At 42.2% G+C, this 19,160-nt stretch overlaps 1 protein-coding gene across 1 annotated transcript; it reads right to left on the bottom strand.

The window, feature by feature from the left end:
- Positions 1–1,933: 1,933 nt before the first annotated feature.
- LOC105490936 (glutathione S-transferase A1-like) lies at positions 1,934–5,918 on the bottom strand. Its single transcript, XM_024795761.2, has 3 exons — positions 5,784–5,918; positions 2,947–3,078; positions 1,934–2,077 (listed from the first exon to the last, which is right to left on the bottom strand). Exons 1-3 carry the CDS (start codon positions 5,916–5,918, stop codon positions 1,934–1,936), a joined length of 411 nt encoding a protein of 136 aa, XP_024651529.1.
- Between the last annotated feature and the right edge of the window lie 13,242 nt (positions 5,919–19,160).

Genomic DNA, 19,160 nt, shown 5'->3' with positions numbered 1-19,160 from the left:
AACAGACTTTTCCTTGTGCTAAGGACTCACATGAGCATATTTTTCTAGGAGGCTAGAGAGGAGAGTGTGAGGCAATGTAGAGAGATTTATAAGATCAGTACTTACTTTGTTAAATGCTGTTACTGTCGTGGCTCAACAACTGAATTCCAGGTCCTAATGTATTTATAAGCTTGTTGTTCCTTTCAATAGTTCCCTCCCACTGAAAGAAGGGTCAAGTTATGGAAAAGCAACTCCCACACATTTCATGGCCAAGGGGCCACCTACTGGATTCTAAGATGTGAGGCAAGTGATCTGCTTATCAGAAGAAACTGGTTAATATGTTCCATTTCAAGGTTGGCAATTAAAATTTAAACAATACATTCCACCTAGATTTTGCTCTTTTTGCAAGTTAGCAGAAACTGGCTTTTAAAGACACTTGTTTTCATGAGTTGGATGCAAAGACTATGGCAACTGAAAAACCTCTATCGTGAGCATAGCTGGGGGGTTTGTCTGTGAAGGGCAAGCTGATGCCACCCTTTACTTACTGGGTTGACAAATAAAATATAGGACATCCATGTCAATGTGAATTTCAGGCAAACAATCAATAATTTTTTAGTTATAGCTATTTCCAAACATGGTATGAAACCTGATTATACTGAAATATTCTTTATTGCTTATCTGAAATTCACATTTAGGTGAGTGTCCTGTATTTTGTCTGCCAAATCCGGGAACCTTATTTGCATGTGCTTTTCTCTTTACGCCACTCGAATTGCCCATAACGTAACAAATCTGAAAGTATCCATCACCTGGATTCATCAATTGCAAATAATCTTTCTTCATCTGTAACACGCAGGGCGTTATGTTGGCCCCCAAGAAAGATAGGCCCATATAGAAATCCCTAGACCCTGTGAACTTGATCTAATTTGGAAAAAGGCTCTTTGCAGATGTAATGAAGTAAAAGAATTTGAGATGAGATCGTCTTGGTATATCTGGAAAGGCCCCGAATCCACTGACAATTGTCCTCACCACAGACAGAAGAAAAGACACCAGACACAGAGGGTGATGTGCTGGAAGAGAGAGGCAGAAATTAGAGTGATGTGGTCATGACCCATGAAAGTCAAGAAAGACCAAGAGCCTCCAGAAGCTAGAAGACGCAGGAAAGGATTCCTGAAAATCACTTCTAATCCAAGCACATTGGCACAATGACACACCAGAGAAAAATGATGTTGCATATAGTTACTTATGTGTAATTCACATATACTATCTGTATCTTGGCAGCCCAGGCCTGAGTGGCACTGAGGGAACTGAGGGAAGGCTCATGCCTGGGGCCCCACGGAGCCTTGAGGAACAGAGTGAGGATGAGCCAGGAACACACGCCTGTAAGGGACAACAGGGCGGCCTGAGAGCAGAGAGTGGGTCTGTTTGCTCTTCAGTATTTCCTCACCTCCTAGAAAACTGAGGGATCCACAGCAGACAGAATGGTTGTTTGAAAATGCATAAGAAAAAGTGTTTTCATGAGAAATAAAATGTATGTCACGGAAAAAAAGAAAATTTCATGTTGCCATTCCCCAGAATGGTAATTGTTTTCTTGTGCAGAATGTCAGAAGTGAATTTCTACACCTGACCTTTTTATAGGTCATTTGACAAATGTTACAGGACAATTCTTGAACAAGTCAAACAACTCACATAGTCTACATTTTACTTTTTTACTAAATTTTTAATTCCAAGAAAATTTATGGGGAGAATGGAAATCTGATTTCATATCAGATACTAATGAAAATAAAGCAATTTTAACTAAATCTGGTCATGGATGTTTTACTATGTAATAGCATATAATTTTTAAAAAGTTTATTAACTTCACAACAGCCACCACCAACATTTAGATAAAGCAATTTATTGTTGCAAAATTTTAGAATATTCTTATTGCATGTTCTTGGCATCCATACCTGCTTCATCAAACGTTGAAAATCTTCTTTGCTGCTTCTAAGCCTTTTGCATCTATGGGAAACTTCCTCAGGCTGCCAGGCTGCAAAAACTTCTTCACTGTGGGGAGTTTGCTGATTCTGGTTTTCAGGGCCCGCAATGCACAAAGCACAGTCTTAGACTGAAGCCAAGGGCTGACACCACCATTAACACAGCCCAGGGAATCTGAGTCCCTCCTACACAAAGACCGACTGAGTTCCCTCTATCAGCACCAGTATGGAGGCAGAAACAGCCACTAAGTGAGAGACGAAGATAAGAGGAAGAACATGCAGCTCATTAGCATTTTCCCAAACAATGTCTTTAAGACTTTATTCAGTTCAGTCTTCCTACCCTCTTTCTTACACTTGAATCTTGTATATTCATGGCTCTTGTAGGAGACGAGAAAGAACAAAGTGCCTGTGAGATATCAGCACAGATCAGACTCTAAGCAGAAGAAGTGAAGATATGGGAAAATTGAGTTAGAAATGAAAATAAAAAATATGAAAGCAAACCATGGGGCCAGTTTTCCCATAGAGAGATATAGCGTTGGGGGGCAGCGTGTTGGGAGAGCTGTGCACAAGGAACACAATGATCTGGCAGCAGGAGCCAGAGCCCAATGAAGGAACCAGATGGAAAGGGCCCTGCTCAGACACGCTTGGTGTGGGAAGACAAGGGCATATTGGGATAAAGGGCATCACAGAGAACTCAGCAGCAAAAACCACAGTGAAATACAGGGATGAGGAGAGATGCTGGGCTCTGGGTCCTTGGCATTACATAAAGTGAAATGTTCTTCTTGGGGTAGCATGCCCATCAAATTTCCTTGGCATCACAAGGAGGCATTTCCATGCCTCAGAATCAGGACCTGGAAGCTCATTTTGGAGACATGGGAGGTCCTGAAGGCCTGGAGAAGGCTGGGATCAGAATGTGGCCAGTCTAAGTGCCCAGATACTAGATACCAAGGTGGGAGATGAGGAGCTGCCTCTTGAGGACTGGGAAATGGGTCACCTTCAGCAGAGGGAAGCTGGAGATAAGGCTGGAGTCAAACTCTTCCACATGGTAGAGAAGTGCCAGCAGGTGAATATCAGCCCGGCACAGCTTGTTGCCAATGAGGTAGTCTTGTCCATGGCTCTTCAACACCTGAAGAATTGGAGGAATCAGGTCAGGAACACATGTGCAGTGAAGCTGGGGCCTCTGCTTCATCCCTGAATATGTCCAGCCTGGCTCTCCCTCTCCCACCTCTGCTTCCTTACTGGGCAGGTGCGAAGATCCAGATCTTTCTCCATGTTCCCTGATTCAGTGAGAGAGTAAGAAGCGTGGCTCCGCTCACTTCTTGGTTGGAGTCCAGGCTCCCATTTTCTCTTCTTATTCCACATCAGCTGTGGCATCCACAGCACCCACCCAGCTTGCATCTTCCACATGGGCCAGGGGCTTATGCCCTCTTGCAGCATGTTCTGTCTGCCCCAGGCCCTACAGCGTGCAGCCCTGGTGTTCAGTGGCTTTACACTCTATCTCTCTCCAGTCCCTCTTGGGTAGCGACTCCACTTTCATGACAGCACGCTTCTCCCAGGAGTAGACTCTTTCAGAATCCTCATTTCTCCTCATCTGCTCTCCTCATCTCCTGCTCTGGGATGTGAAATAAGCCTGGGTGAACTTTAATTCATCCTCTTTCTTGCAATGTTGGTTCTTACTGCTTTCCCTATGCTATCATCTGCATGCCACTGTGTCCCGGAGTGAACTGTGAAGATGTCTGCAACTTACTTTGAAATGCAAAAAAAAAAAAAAAAAAATTGTTTGACTGAGGCAAACAGGGGTGTAGTGACTGACATGTGATACAGCAAAGATAAAATGTTAACTTTGCTATTTAGATCCTTGGTGTATGTAAGTTCATAAAACATTTCTTTGGACTACACTGGATGTATACATTTTTTAATAATAAAAATTTTGAGTGATATGTGATATTTATTAAAATATCTCAGCAGATTAACATCATAAATAATAAAAGGAGAAATCATACGGCACCATTGATTTAAGATAATATTTTGGCAAATATATTTTCAGACTATGTATACATACAAAAGTATGGATAATTACTCAGTGCACAAAGAAAACAACTTCAATGCTATATTGTAATATACATTGTTCAAATGCACATGTCATGGGCTCTTTGGTAGAACTGGTGGAATTCTTATTCACAGTCTATTTTTATACCATGCCTTGAGAGTCAGGAGCTCCATTAACATCAGGGAAGGCTTTTGGACGTGAAGGTCAGTGCCCCACCAATTCCCAGGCACTATTTTTCTGTTGCCTTATGTTATGGACTGAATGTTTATGTTTCCCAAAAATTCACACATTGAGATCCTGACTCCCATGTCTTTAGAAGAGATCCCTAAAAATATATATTCTTTCAAGCCATTAGTAGGTGGGGCTTTCAGGAGATGATCAAGTCATGGGGGTGGAGCTTTCATGAATGACATTAGTCCTCTTATAAAAGGGACCTTAGAGAACTACCTTGGCATGTTTGCCATGTGAGGACACAGCCAGAGATTGGATGTCTATGAATCAAGGAACAGGCGCTCCCCAGTTGTGAAATCTGCTGGCACATTGATCTTGTACTTCCCAGCCTACAGAGCTGTGAGACAGAAACATCTGTTCTTTACCTAGTCTATGGTATTTTGTTATAGCAGCCAAATTGCTAAGAAACCCTCTAAACTCTTAGCGCCCTTATAGACTAAACAGCTTCTATCATGACCTTTACAACAGTTAGTCAAATACACCAGCGTTTGGTCAATAACTGCCAACTTCCCTAATTTTTGCCTCTATTTTCAATTTATGACCAACCACAGAAAGCAAAATATGAATCTCCAACCAATCACATAGAAATCCATGCTTCTAGTTAGCCAGCTTACAGCATCCCTAGGCCAGCAACCTGCAATCAGGGCATAACTTTTTCTACCATAAATCTCTCAGACTTTCCTGCCTACCTCTGAATCTCTGACAAATGCGACTGTTGGTGGCTGACTTCCTTTCTATAGCAAGCTCTGTATAAACACCCTTTGCTTATTCTCATTTGGATTGTCTTGGCTTCCACAGTTTTTCTGGAAGTTCCAACAAGGCATGGTCTATGTTACCCGTTGCCAAGGACCCCGGCCGTCAACCAGGTGCAGTATCCACAAAGGCTCCTCATGCCTTGTGGCAAGTCAGCACCTGGACTGAAATCTCTTCTCTTTGCAGTGAGCTCTTTGACTTTTTATTCTCAGGTTGGCCCTTGGTTTTGGTATGGGTTCTCATCTGCTTAGCCTCCTTTGTAGAATCAGGACTTTCTTTTGATTTCTTTTGTAGTCTTTCGTGTTACTGTTTTTTGTCGTGCAATCTAAAGGTGTTGTCATAAAAGAAGCAGCATAAGAGCAGAGGCCCAGAAGCCTGTTTTTCAAGATAGCCTCACAGTACATTAAGTTTGAGGTTCTCACTGGACCTCTTTCCATTCGTACAAACTTTGCTGTGGGTCACCCCTAAAACTGAATGAAGTTCTTCTCTCTTGATTTTTGGTTCTTGTTGTTTTACAAACTTGGCAGTGATCCAGACAGAAACATCACAGTTTCCACTTGGGGCAGAGTAGTGACTGTGACTTTAGGTTTACTTTATCCTTGTTAGGTGGCAATCCATACTGCTCACTGAATAATTCTCTATTGTAGTTTTGAGGCTCAAATCATGTAGCCACTGAAAAGCTGAAGAAATGCCTAGGGCGAGATCAGGGGAAGTGGCATGGAGCTTCCATGCCTTCCCTGGACAGTCCACCCTCCAAGAAGTTCCATGTGTTCAGCTATCCAGAAGCTCCCAGGTACAGTTTCAAAGACAGGAAAATAATGGCTTGTTGTTCCCCCTTTGATCAGGTCAAGCTTTGTTTCTTTTTCCTCAGGTGTATGCGATGAGTAATGAAGAAGCTTTTCACTCAAACCTGCCCTACCTTCTATATACATATCGACCCTGTAAGACGAAAATAACCAAACTGCTAAGTGCCTTCTGCCTTAGATTTTATGGTTTAAACACTTGAGACAATGGAGCATTAGGTGATAGCAAAGTAATTCAGCTCCATTGGGTGCCTTTCAAATGCCAGTCATTAGGCTATGATTTTTATAAATATATTTACATTTATTTCTCAGAACACTCTACTGTGGTAGATCTATATCTAAAATGTTTGTTATACACGTGACCAAATACAGGTACAAGAAACATCGGTGACTTGTCCAGTGTCACAGTCACGAGAAATTAGTGGGATCACTGCACATAACTACTGATGCTACAAATAAGGTTTGCTCACTCTGCTGTGGTTTGTTCTATACATAAGTTTAGCATGATTCATATGGCTGAAGACCTGCAATTTGACAGCCTCCCCAGCACAGCCATCTCGAACGTGTCCGTTTTCCTCTCTCCTCATACTACACATTCCAGGCTCGTTTTTATGCCCAACACTAGAAGTTCTTAAAATAGAAAAAATTAAAATAAATAAATGAAAAACTAGGAAATAAGGTATGTCTAAAAACTATATTATTTCAAGGAAATTTAAAAAAAAAGAAATTCTCTCAATTATTTTCCATAAAACATTGTTCCATTACCTTCTCCACATGATGTTGGCCAATTCTAGTCATGACTGTGTTTCAAGACCTCACCTAATATTCCCATGGTAACATGAGAAAATTGTTTACATGGTAAAATTGGTAAACATGGTAAAATTATTCATATAAAGCCAGTGCATACTATAGGATATCTTCTTTCTTCTCATTTCAAACTGTGTTTCCTACAAAACTTTTATTTGTTTGTTTGTTTGGTTGGTTGGTTTTTGTTTTTGTTTTTGTTTTTTGAGACAGAGTCTCGCTCTGTCACCAGGCTAGAGTGCAGTGGGGCGATCTCGGTTCATTGCAACCTCTGCTTCCTAGGTCCAAGTGATTCTCCTGCCTCAGCCTCCCGAGTAGCTAGGACTATAGGTGCACGCCACCACACCCGGCTAATTTTTGTATTTTTAGTAGAGACTGGGTTTCACCACGATGGCCAGGATGGTCTTGATCTCTTGACCTAATGATCCACGTGACTCGACCTCCCAAAGTGCTGGGATTACAGGCATGAGCCACTGTGCCTTGTCCTGTATTTTATTTTTCTTTGAGACAGAGTCTTGCTCTGTTGCCCAGGCTGGAGTGCAGTGGTACGATCTTGGCTCACTGCAACCTCTGCCTCCCAGATTCAAGCTATTCTCCTGCCTCAGCCTCCCGAGTAGCTGGGATTACAGACACCTGCCACTACACCCAGCTAATTTTGGTATTTCGAGAAGAGATGGGGTTTCCCCATGTTGGCCAGGTTGGTCTTGAACTCCCAACCTCAGGTGATCTGCCTGCCTCGGCCTCCCAAAGTGCTGGGATTACAGGCGTGAGTCACCATACCTGGCAAATACTTTTAAAATAACGGCTTTATTGACATGTATTCACATATCATAATTGCCACTCCTTTATAGAATATTATTCAGTAATTTTTAGTACATTTACAGAATTCTGCAAATACTATCACTGTCTAATTCCAGAACATTTTTATCACCTGGGAAGGCAGTAGCACATGCTTTGGCAGCCATTCCCCACTGTCCCCTTTCTCCAGCCCCTGTCAACAACTGATTTCCTTTCTGGACTCAAATGGTCTGGATGGTCCATACAAAAGAATTCATGTCACATGTGGCCTTTGGTGTCTGGTTTCTTTTACAGCACATGTTTTCAAGGCTTACCAACGTTGGAGCATGCATCAGTACTTCATCTCTTTTCATAGCCCAAGAATATTCCATTGTCTGCTACAGCACATCTTGTTCCTCCATTCTTCCATGGGTGGACATTTGGGTTGTTTGCACCTTTTGCATATGATGAATAATTCTTCTATGAACATTTCCGTGCATGGATTAGTGAGGATGTGTTTTCCTTTCTCCTGGATGTAGACCTGGTAATGGAATTGCTAGGTCATTGGTAACTCTATATTGGACTTTCCAAGGAACTGCCAACAAGGGAGGAGACCCCTCCTCCCAGCTTTGCTGGTGCAAAATCAGTCTGGCTGCTTAGGTCTGTATCAAATGCTTCACTTTAGGTAAGTCTAGTATCTTGGGCACCAGCCTCTCTAACCTTAGTCAAGTTGACCCGTTCATATAATTGGCTGGAAACTTAGGTTCCTGGTCATTATTCTTGGAATTAGTGGAACCTGAGATTCAGCTCCTTTGCAGCCTTCCCTCCCAATTCCTTCATCTACAGACTCTCAAACGTTCTATGACTTGGCCTAAGCTGTTTGTTGGAGTCCAGCCTCTGAAGGCCTGAGCACCTGGAATCATGATTCCCCATCCTGCTAAGTTCACAGTTCATCAGTGTGTGGAAACCTCTATAAGGGTACTGGATCCATGAACTGCGTCCTCTTCTAGAATCACCCTCACCTGAACCCTCCCCATGTTCACTGTTTCCTCATCTCCATGGGACTCTGCAATACTGGACCCAGCATACTCGCCCAAGGCCCAGTCTGCTGCTAGTCATGATGCTCCTTCCATGGTCCCACCCACTCATGGAAGGACTTAAATCGCTCCTGTGTTCTCTGTTGATGGAAGAACAGAAAATATACTATATGGGGCTCTCTCCTTTGTGTCTGTCTGATAGATGCTGTATTTGCTGGCAATGTAGTTGAGAATGGCTCTGGTCTGCACCAGCTTCATCCCGTCAATCTCAACCATTGGCACTTGTTGGAAAAACATACTCCTATCTTTACTAAATAGAAAAAAAAAAAGGCAGAGTGAAATTTCTAGGAATCCCACACTTTCAGGATGAAAAAGTGTTGTGGAAATGACTAAATGTATAAAATGAAAAAAAAATATTGCCTAGCAACTGTTCAAATGAAATAGGAATTTGTTTTTAGCTTCTGGAAATGCTTTTTCTTATCAAGCTTTCTTTTGCTTTTTATCCTGTTATTTCATTTATGTTTTTATTCCCCATCCAGCTACAAAATAGTTCCCTTGTATTGCCTGTGTTGATTTATCTTCATGATATCTTAGGAAGAAGTTGGGAGAGACTGCAACAGGGCCAGATGCCATTTAACAGGGGAATTTCTCAAAGTAAGTCTCATGCCGTTGAAGACATTAAATACAGTTCTGAGAGAAGTTCCTATGTTGGCCCTTTGCGTGGTCTTCAATACCCCCATTAGACAGTGTGTGCAGGGCAGGCTCTGTGTTTCTTACCCCATGGCTGCTACCCTGGCTCATGTCCCTCCTCACCCTCTGACCGGGACTTCCAACCAATTCAACACTGTCTCATTATCTAAGCATACAACATTGCAAAGATATCACCTTGTCAAACTTATAAGGGAAACACATTCAAAGTGGACCTATTTCAACTCCTTTTGTCTAAAGCATGTCCTTGCGTGTCTTTGGATGGGGTGGGCTGTGTGCGATCCTGAGCTGATGACCACAGCTCACTCGTGGTGCCAAAAGCAGGAAAGCAAGAAAAGGGCATCCGCAGGGTGCTGGAGATGGTTCTCCAGCAAATACAAATAGAAGTCTAGCCCTTTTTAGCCTGGAAAGCATTGCCAGACCTACTCTAGGAGCCCATCCTTTCCATTTTACGATTTTCTCCCTCTCCACCATCACCAACAACACCCCTACACACGTAAGAATTCCCGGCTTTTCAAACCTCCCTGTGTACCTTCTACTAGATACCCTCCTCAGAGGCACAGAGAGACTTGATCTTACTATTTCTTAATTTTTCCAAATCTTTTGCAGATTCCAGAAATTTCTCTTCAAACTAGAAGCAGAAACAATAAATGGGCTCTTGTTAATTCATTCCATAGCACTGCAGACTTTTAACCTTGATGGCTTCTGTCTGGTACATAATTGGGAAAATATAAGATTTCTGAGCTTGGTAGAGCACACAGAGGAGGCTGGTGGTGGCCATTTTGAAATCCACACTAGATCATCAAGAAAAGGGCATGGATCACAGCACATAGTCGCTCAATCTTCTAGTTCACTTTACTTCCACCTTGATCACTCCCATGCCCCGATTAGGTCATGATTTGAGAGGGGATGTCACTGGAGTTAAAGGATCATGCAGTTCTTCTAATTATGGTGTTGTCATATCTTAGGAAAGCATGTGTCTCTGAGTGAGATCAGACCACAGCCTTTGTGTCCCCAGCATGGGTATGCCATGGGCCAATGGCCACCAAAGGTTCTGTCACCAAGGGCCCTCTGCTGTAATTTACATCAGCTCAGTTTGTAGGAGTCCTGCTAAGGGTGAAATAGGTCATAGCTGTTGCACAATTATAACTCTTGCTATTACAATTTCTCCTCCTGGAGTATATGGGACACAATAGAATAGAATTCTCAATTTTAGGAAGGAATTAAAGTCCCCACAGCAACATTATTATTTTTAATGAAAATCTCTGGCTTGCGACATGCCTGTGTGGGTTTAATATCACTGTTGTCATGTCCTGGCTTCTTGACTTTGGACACATTGTTGAATCTCTCTGTGTCTTAGTATCTAACCTATGAAGTGGGTATACTTATGGTACCTGTGTTATAGGTTGGTATGAAGATTAAATTACAAAGTCATGCAAAGCACTCAGAAAAGTAGCAAGTGTATAATAAGTGCTTATTAAATACACACTATTAAGATTCTGAGAGAGGGCTGGTATTTCATATCATCATTAAAAAATTAAATCAATCTAATATTGATGAAAATATACTCTATTGTTGATCTAGATCCAGTGATTTAAACTTTGAAATAAATCACACCTTGTCCTGAGAGCAGTCACGTTGGTTGGAATGGCAGCCAGCAATAAGGCTGTCTCAATCTTATCAGCAGTTCTGTCTGAGTGGATGCAGGTATTTAATACAAATATGAAAACCAATTATTGCATAACAATGCAGTTGACTTAATGGGCAGAATCTATAAAAATAAAAGTCAAAGTAGACACTTATCAAGATTTCCTGTATTTCACTGTTGATATGATCTGGTTCCAATCTTGACTCTGCCTCAAAATAGTTGTGTGATCTGGGAATCATCACTTAACATCTTTAAGCCTTAAACAGAATATTGTAACGTTTTCAAAATGCAAGATACAGGGCCTGACCCACATACATCAAGTAATAAATGGTAGTGGTGTTTGCAGTGGTTACTTACAGTTTAATGGAGTTCTTTATGGTGATAGGTCAGGAATGTGGGGGTTTCTAGCTTGCTCCATGGAACAGAGTTTGTTGTGGATCTATGATCACACAGGACCAGGATCTAGAGATCATGAGGGGTGTGTGCCAGCAATTAATAAAGCGTCCAGTTCAGGAAAAATCTAAGGAACGGCAGATGGTCCTGCCAGGAGGGTGGCCGAGGTGGGGTGGGATTGGCAAGTGGGATGTGCTTGTGAGGCTGAAGACTGGGTTGTGATCATCAACCTTAGGGCACTGAGACCCCAGAAGCCCAAGCAAGGGCTGTAGTCAGCCCCGCCCCTGCCTTCAGTCAGGCTGGATGGAGACCAGGGAGCCTGGGTTCCTCCCAGCCTTGCCCCTCCCTCCCTTCTGCTGAACTCTTCCTACCCGGGCTCTGAACACATCCCAGAGCTACAGAGCTGATGTCTGGGTGACAGTGAAACAGGGTGTTCATTTGTACAAGGAAAACAACCTGGAATGATAGTGTTCGGATTTTGGGGCTTATTTCTTCATAGGATTGAGAAAGGGTGAGGCTTAAGTCCCAAGCCTTCGTGAAGCAATGGAGAAAGTGCCATCCCGAGGTTCAGGTCCACAACGGCGCTGTGAGGCTGAAGGGGCGCGCTAGAAGTTCCCTTCACAGGACGCCACCTCACCTGAAACCCTCCTTTTCAGCTGCCACCTGAGGGACAAGATCTCCTGAGTTTGTCCATGACTTACCCCCGAGGAAAACCCTCAGGCAGTTACTGAGGGACTCTGGTCTGGACTTGGAAGTGTTTTTCTCGGTGACACATCTAGAGGGCAACGCTTAGCAGAGTCCCACAGACACCTCTCAGCATTTCCTGCTCAAACCCTGGAAGGATGATCTGGTAACACTGGGAAATGCTTGGTAGTTCTCCTGGAAGCTCCTGATTTTAATCACCTGTTTATTGTCTCCATTCTTATAGATATGTAGGCTACTCGAGAGCAGGAACTGAGTCTGTCTTGTTCACTGTCTACCCTCAGAACCTCACACAGCACCTGGCACTTAGTAGGTGCACAATAAAACAATCATGGAATTAATATACTCAGTCTTTAACGGGTTATTTGTTATAATCCACTGTCCTCCACCTCTCATGTGTGGTACGCATTTTAACTTTATGTTCACTTTCTGATATACATTTTATCCCCTTATATAAATTTCTAACGTATAAAATAACACAAAGGCATCACTACCTTCCTTGTATTCCTATCATAGAATCAGTAACTACCAATGTTAGTGAAAACAGTCAAACTGTAAAGTATTTGAAGATTTATTCTGAGCCAAATATGAGTGTCCAGTGCCTGTTGGGTCAGCCTGAACTCCTTCTGATTGCAGGTTCAGAGCTTTTCCACTCCACCCTGTAAGCTGGCTCTGCTTCTGTCTGAGAAATTGTTTCATATTTTCCCATTCAGACTCCATTAACCAACTAAATTTGGAAGGGAAGGGTGAGAGGGGGCCATCTGAATCTTGAGTTCCTTTCTGTTAGCAACTTTTCAGGAGCTTGATTGGAGAAAATAATTATAATAAACGTGTTTCTTTCTCTACTTTGATAACCTAAAAACTTGAGTGAGTTGAGGACTAGTATAACTGTATTTTCCTCAACTAGAAAATGGGCTTGTTTTGAAAGGAATACAAATTGTGAAATTCCAGTAGTAAATTAGAGTTAATTTACTCTTGGTCCCTGGGTGGTCCTAATTACTGTTTCTTGTCAGAGAGAAGGGAGACTGAGATAAATCACAACTTCTGCCATTATGAGTTTCATAGACTCAGTAGGCTCTCTAAATTCTGAGCTCAAGTTTCTCCTTTCAAAATAGGGAGAGTTATATCTATTTTTGAGGGCTGTTGAGAAAGTTAAATGAGATATTGTATATAAAATTTATAATAGGAACTGAATAATGAGAGTGACCTCCTGCCCCAATTCTTGGGATGTGGACGAGTCTCTGGGAACACACTGGGTAGCACATGGATCTCCTCTCTCTCTTTTAACTCTTCCTCTCTTAACCCATCAAGCTCTGGTAAAAATAAGATTTTACGTATATCAAGATTTCTTTTTGAATAAGGCATATAATGATTCTCTTTTTTTAAAACTCCTGTAGAGAAGTTAATGATAGTCACTGATCCAGTCAACCTGGGTTAACAAAGTTTTCAGTGAAGGTTCAGGGAGGCCTGACCTGTCATTAACACAGCCTTGCTTAACTCCTAGACTGCAGCAGACCCTTGGTTCCCAGGTTGTTTTATAACCTGGAAAAAGAGATGTTTTATAACCCGGAAAAAGGCTGCCATGCCCTGCACCTGGTGGGCCTCTCTCCTCGGGCCAGGCCCAGCTCCCACCCACTCCCTGCTCTGAGCACTGTGAACTTATCCTGCTCCCAGGCCCACTTTGCATAAACTCCAGCGGTGTGAGAGCGAGCCCCACTGCTTCTCTCTCCAGCTATTCATAACTCTTGGGCAAGGTCTCACTCTCAATACTAGATGAAAATGGTTGCTCCTCTACAGCATCCTGTTCCTTACCTGAAAATGCAGACATTTTGCTAATCTTTCTTCTATTACTTGTTTTCAGCATATTTTCTTCTTTTAAAAAGTTTCATTCAAACTGCCTAACACTCATTGAGCTGTTTCAGTGTCTCAAGCAATGATGATGGCTTATAGCAAAAAAAAAAAAAAAAAAAAAAAAATGGTTGGGTTTGGTCTCTGCCCTAAAGTGGTTTAGATCTAGTCAGAATAACAGGCTTCTGACCAACTGACAGAGCAGAATGTGCTTAGCAGTGATTTCACTTTAAAGGATTCCTAGCATTTTCAACCCAGGAATCATGATTCTGTTAACCAAGCAAATCAGAGAAAGGGGAGAAGGCTGCCAGGCTGAGAAAACTGAGGACTCTTGCCCTTCTGCCCAGTTGGGCTCCATCTTTCCAGGGTAGCATCTCAATCTGCAGGTTCAGTAGATTATGTACCTCCCAAATGTCTGCCTTCCTACCTTTCAAATTAGTATCAATCCTCATTCTTGTACAAACATTGCCTTGCAACATGCATTTCTTGTAATTTCAGTATCTTCTCACATGGGTGATGTATTAGTCCGTTCTCATGCTGCTATAGGGACCTACCTGAGACTGGTAATCAATAAAGAGAAGAGGTTTAATCAGCTCATGGTTCTGCAGGCTGTACAGGCTTCTGCTTCTGGGGAGGCTTCAGGAAAGTGACTATCATGGCGGAAGGTGAAGGAGAAACAAGCACATTTTCACATGGCTGACAGGAGAGAGACAATGGGGGGTGGCTGCTACATGCTTTCAAACAACCAGATCTCGTGAGAACGCTATCACAAGACAGCACTAGGGGAATGGTGCTAAACCATTGAAAACCTCCCTCATTATACAATCAGCTCCCACCAGGCCCCACCTCCAACACTGGGGATCATAATTCAACATGAGATTTGGGTAGGGACATAGAGTTAAACAATATCATTCCACCCCTGGCCCCTAACATTTCAAAACACAATTGTGCCCCAATAGTCTCCCAAAGTCTTAACTCATTTCAGCATTAACTCAAAAGTCTGAGTCCAAAGTCTCATCTGAGACTAGGTAAGTCCCTCCTGCCTATAAGCCTGTAAAATCAAGAACAAGTTAATTACTCGCAAGACACTATAGGAATACAGGCATTGGGTAAACTCTCTCCTTTCAAAAGGGAGAAGTCAGTCAAAACAAAAGAGCTGCTGGCCTCATGCAAGTCCGAAACCCAGCAGGGAAGTCATTACATCTTAAAGCTTCACAATAATCCTCTTCAACTTGTTTGACTCTGTCTCACATCCAGGCTCCCTAGGCCTTGGGCAGCTCTGCACTGGTGGCTCTGCAGGGTACATTTCCCAGGCTGCTTTCCCTGGCTGGTGTTGAGCACCTGCAGCTTTTCCAGATGCATTGCGCAGGCTGTTGATGGATCTACCATTCTGGGGTCTGGGGTACAATGGCCCTCTTCTCATAGTTCCACTAGGCAGTGCCGCAATGGAGCCTCTGTGTGGGGGCTCCAACTTTTCCCTTCCCCACTGCCCTAGTAGAAGTTCTACATGAGGGCTCCACTCCTGCAGCAGGCATCTGCCTGGTCATCCAGGTGTTTTCTTAAATCCTTGAAATCTAGGCAAAGGCTCCCAAGCCTCAACTCTTGCTCTCTGTGCACATGTAGGCTTAACACACATGGAAGCTGCCAAGGCTTCTTACAGCTTGCATCCTCTGGAGCAGTGGCCTGAGACGTATCTGGGGCCCTTTATAATCATGGTTGGAGCTGGAGCAGCTAGGACACAGGATGCCATGTCTCAAGGCTGCACAGAGCAGCAGGGCACTGGGTTTGGCTCACAAAACCATTTTCCTCTCCTAGGCCTCTAGGCTGTGATGGGAGGGGCTGTCACAAAGCCCTGGACATGCCCTGGAGACATTTTCCCCATTGTCTTTGCTTTTAACATTTGGCTACTTTTGCAAATTTCCAAACTTTTGCAAAAGGAGCAGTATGTTAATAACTAAGAGTTTTGCAAATTTCTGCTGCTAGCTTGATTTCATCCCCTGAAAATGGGATTTTCTTTTCTACCACATGATCAGGCTGCAAATTTTCCAAACTTTTATGCTCTGCTTCCCTTTTAATATAAGTTTCAATTTCAGATTGATTCATTCAGATTCAATGACAGATTTCAGATCATGTTTTTGTGAACACATATGAACATATGTTGTTAGAAACAGCCAGGCTAAATGTTGAATGCTTTGCAGCTTAGAAATGTCTTCTACCAGATAGCCTAAATCATCTCCCAAGTTCGAAGTCTCACAGATCTCTAGAGCAGGGGCACAAAGCCACCAGTCTCTTTTCTAAGGCATCGCAAGAGCGACTTTCACTCCCATTCCCAAAGAGTTTCTCATCTCCATCTGAGACCTCAGCCTGGACTTCACTGTCCATCTCACTATCGGCATTTTGGTCACAACCATTCAACAAGTTTCTAGGAAGTTCCAAATTTACCCTCATTTTCCTGCCTTCTTCTGAGCCCTCCAAACTGTACCAGCCTCTGCCTCTTATCCAATTTTAAGGCTGCTTCCACATTTTCAGGTATCTTCATAGCAATGTCCCACTTTTCTGGTACAAATTTCTTGTATCAGTCCATTCTCACACTGCTATAAAGACATACCTGAAACTGGGTAATTGATAAAGCAGGGAGGTTTAATCAGCTCACAGTTCTGCAGGCTGTACAGGCTTCTGCTTCTGGGGAGGCCTTAGGAAACTTACAATCATGGTGGAAAGTGAAGAAGAAGCAAGCACACGACTGGCAGGAGAGAGAGAGTGAACGGGAAGGTTCACTTTCAAACAACCAGATCTCATGAGAACTCTATCAGGAGATAGCACAAGAGGGATGCTACTAAACCATTAGATAATACCCCATGGTCGAATGACCTCCCACCAGGTCCCACCTCCAACACTGGGGATGACAATTCAACATGAGATTTGGGTGGGGACACAGAGCCAAACTATATCAAGTGTCATATTTTTTCTTCCTGTGTCTTATTTTATAGCCTAGACAGGTCTCACATCCAGATCCAAAAGGAGGACATCACTGAAGCTCCTAATCTTTCCTTTATATTTTTCCTCAATATTAAACATTTATTCCAGGACATTGTTGACTTATATTCTAATGGCACCATACACGTTAGCTGTATTCCTTTAGGTGCACTTTAAAAACTAGTTATAAAGGCTGGGTATGGTCACTCACACCTGTAATCCCAGCACTTTGGGAGACAGCGGTGGGAGGATCACTTGAGCCAGGAGCTTGAGTGCAGCCTGAGCAACATAGAGAGACCATGTCTCTACAAAAATAACAAATTAGTCAGGTGCAATGGTGTGCACCTGTGAGCCCCGCTACCCAGTAGACTGAGCTGGGAGGACTGATTGAACCCAGGAGGTTGTGATTGCAGCGAGCCATGATTGTGCCACTGCCCTCCATCCTGGGCCATGGAGCAAGACCCTGTCTCCAAAACAAAGCAAAACAAAGCTAGTTATATGCTGCAGTAATTATTTAGTTACTCTATCAGGAATTCTGAATATTAACACTTGAGAAGTCATGTAGTCTACAGATACCAAACCAGAAAATATTTTCTCCCATACCCCAGAGGGCATTCAGCAATATCTGGAGTGATTTTTGGTTGTCACATCAGGACAGAAGGTGCTGGGTAGTGCTTCAACATAGGTAGGTGGAGGCCGGTGATGCCTTGGAACATCCTATCATGAACAGGACAGCTCCTGCACCCAAAGAATTACCCACCTCAAGGCGTGCCAAGGGTAAGATGAGAGACTTTTCCTTAGCCATTTTCAAGGTTTGCTGTGAGTTGGTTAAACCCTAGATAGAGAATGTGACTTGTCATCTAGCTAATTAATGGGAAAGACTGAATCAGATTCTAGTTTTCCTGACATTCAGAAATCGATTTATTCCTATTATAAATTAACCTTAATTTTGAATTTTCACAGCTATAAAGTATTACAGTTGCTTATATACACATTGTGTCCCCACTAAATTGTGAGGTTCCCAAAGAGCAGAGAGGTCTCACAGTATGTTTTAGCACAGTGTATTGCACATGGTAGTATTACAATATCACTGGTACTTGGATAGATCACATAGCAATGCTAGACATTTTAGCGGTCACAGAGATTTCTATAATTTCATCTTTTGAACTTTCTTGATGAGAAAATCAAATGATATGGGAAAAATTAAATAATAGATTCAAGATAATGGATCAACCAATCCTGATTATCAGACTCAATTTTCTACAATTCAACCGAATTAATAAAGATATGCGTGTGGCTCACTGAGTAGACCCAGAAGGACTAAGGAAGAAGGAATTTGGAAAGAGCAAGGCTATCAGGCAAGTGTTTAATTAGGCAAAGGACAAGGATTAACAGGTAATTGTTGAATCGGGAATGTGAAAATTCACAAGAAGGGCATTATTGTTTTTAATTTTGTTAGTCCTTAATCTAAGTCATCTTGCTTTATAGAACTAAAAGTTCTAAAGACTTAGATTCACCTGTAAGTTCTAGATAATTGCTCTCAAAAGATTCTGCCTGCCTTTTGGAGCATAACCACCGTAAAGAAATATTGAAAAGCCAATGGCATCAACACTTGACAACAAATCACAAAGCACTTCCCGAAGGAAGCATTAATGTGTGATATCTACCATCAAGTTGTAAATTAGAATTCTGTTTGGCAGGTGTTGGTGGCTCTTTTCTCAGCCGGAGATGGAGGTTTGGAGAAGCAACTGCAGACATGGAACTGTCCAGTTGTAGGCCACTTTTACCAGTCACTGGGAATTCCCGACTCTGTAATCTTGCCAAATGTAAGTTCACAATAATTGTGTGTTGATTACTTGTCTAGAGAATGTAACTTTAGCATAAACACCCACCTTTCCTCTGGCAATGATCATATTCTCAGATTATCTACAATGACATCGTGACTATTTTTTCCCCACATGGCATTAATTTTTCTACTATCATTAAATTCTCATAGTCTAGTTTTCTAAATTCTTCATTTTTGCATTTCTTTAACGATTATGAGAGTTGTCAGAGTCAAAAGGAGTCAAAATGTTAGGAAAACTCTGACAAACAGGTCTGAAAAAGGCCATAAAGAGAATGTTCTTACTCTTTTGTATCTGATAACAAAACAAACTAGGAAAAACACAACCTTGAACGAAGGCCATTGCAATCTTATAAAAGAATACTTCTGTTAGGACACTTGCCCATCAACTGCCTGTTTAAACTTGGCCTGGCATTACCCTTGTTATTGATATTTGTAGTGAATGATAAATATTTCAAAATGTTTATTTAATCCTCATTTTTTTCCTAGAAAAATATTTGTCTTTCTTAACTTCCTTAAATACATGCATAGTTTACTATGATAAACATATACCCATTACAATGCTTAATTCTCAAATAAATATCTTTTATTCGAAAGGCTCTCTGTTCATTATTTAAGTTGAAACAATGTATCCA

The sequence above is a fragment of the Macaca nemestrina genome, chromosome 5 (assembly GCF_043159975.1).
Source record: "Macaca nemestrina isolate mMacNem1 chromosome 5, mMacNem.hap1, whole genome shotgun sequence".
Taxonomy (NCBI): Eukaryota; Metazoa; Chordata; class Mammalia; order Primates; family Cercopithecidae; genus Macaca; species Macaca nemestrina.
This window is presented reverse-complemented; position numbering and strand designations above follow the sequence as displayed.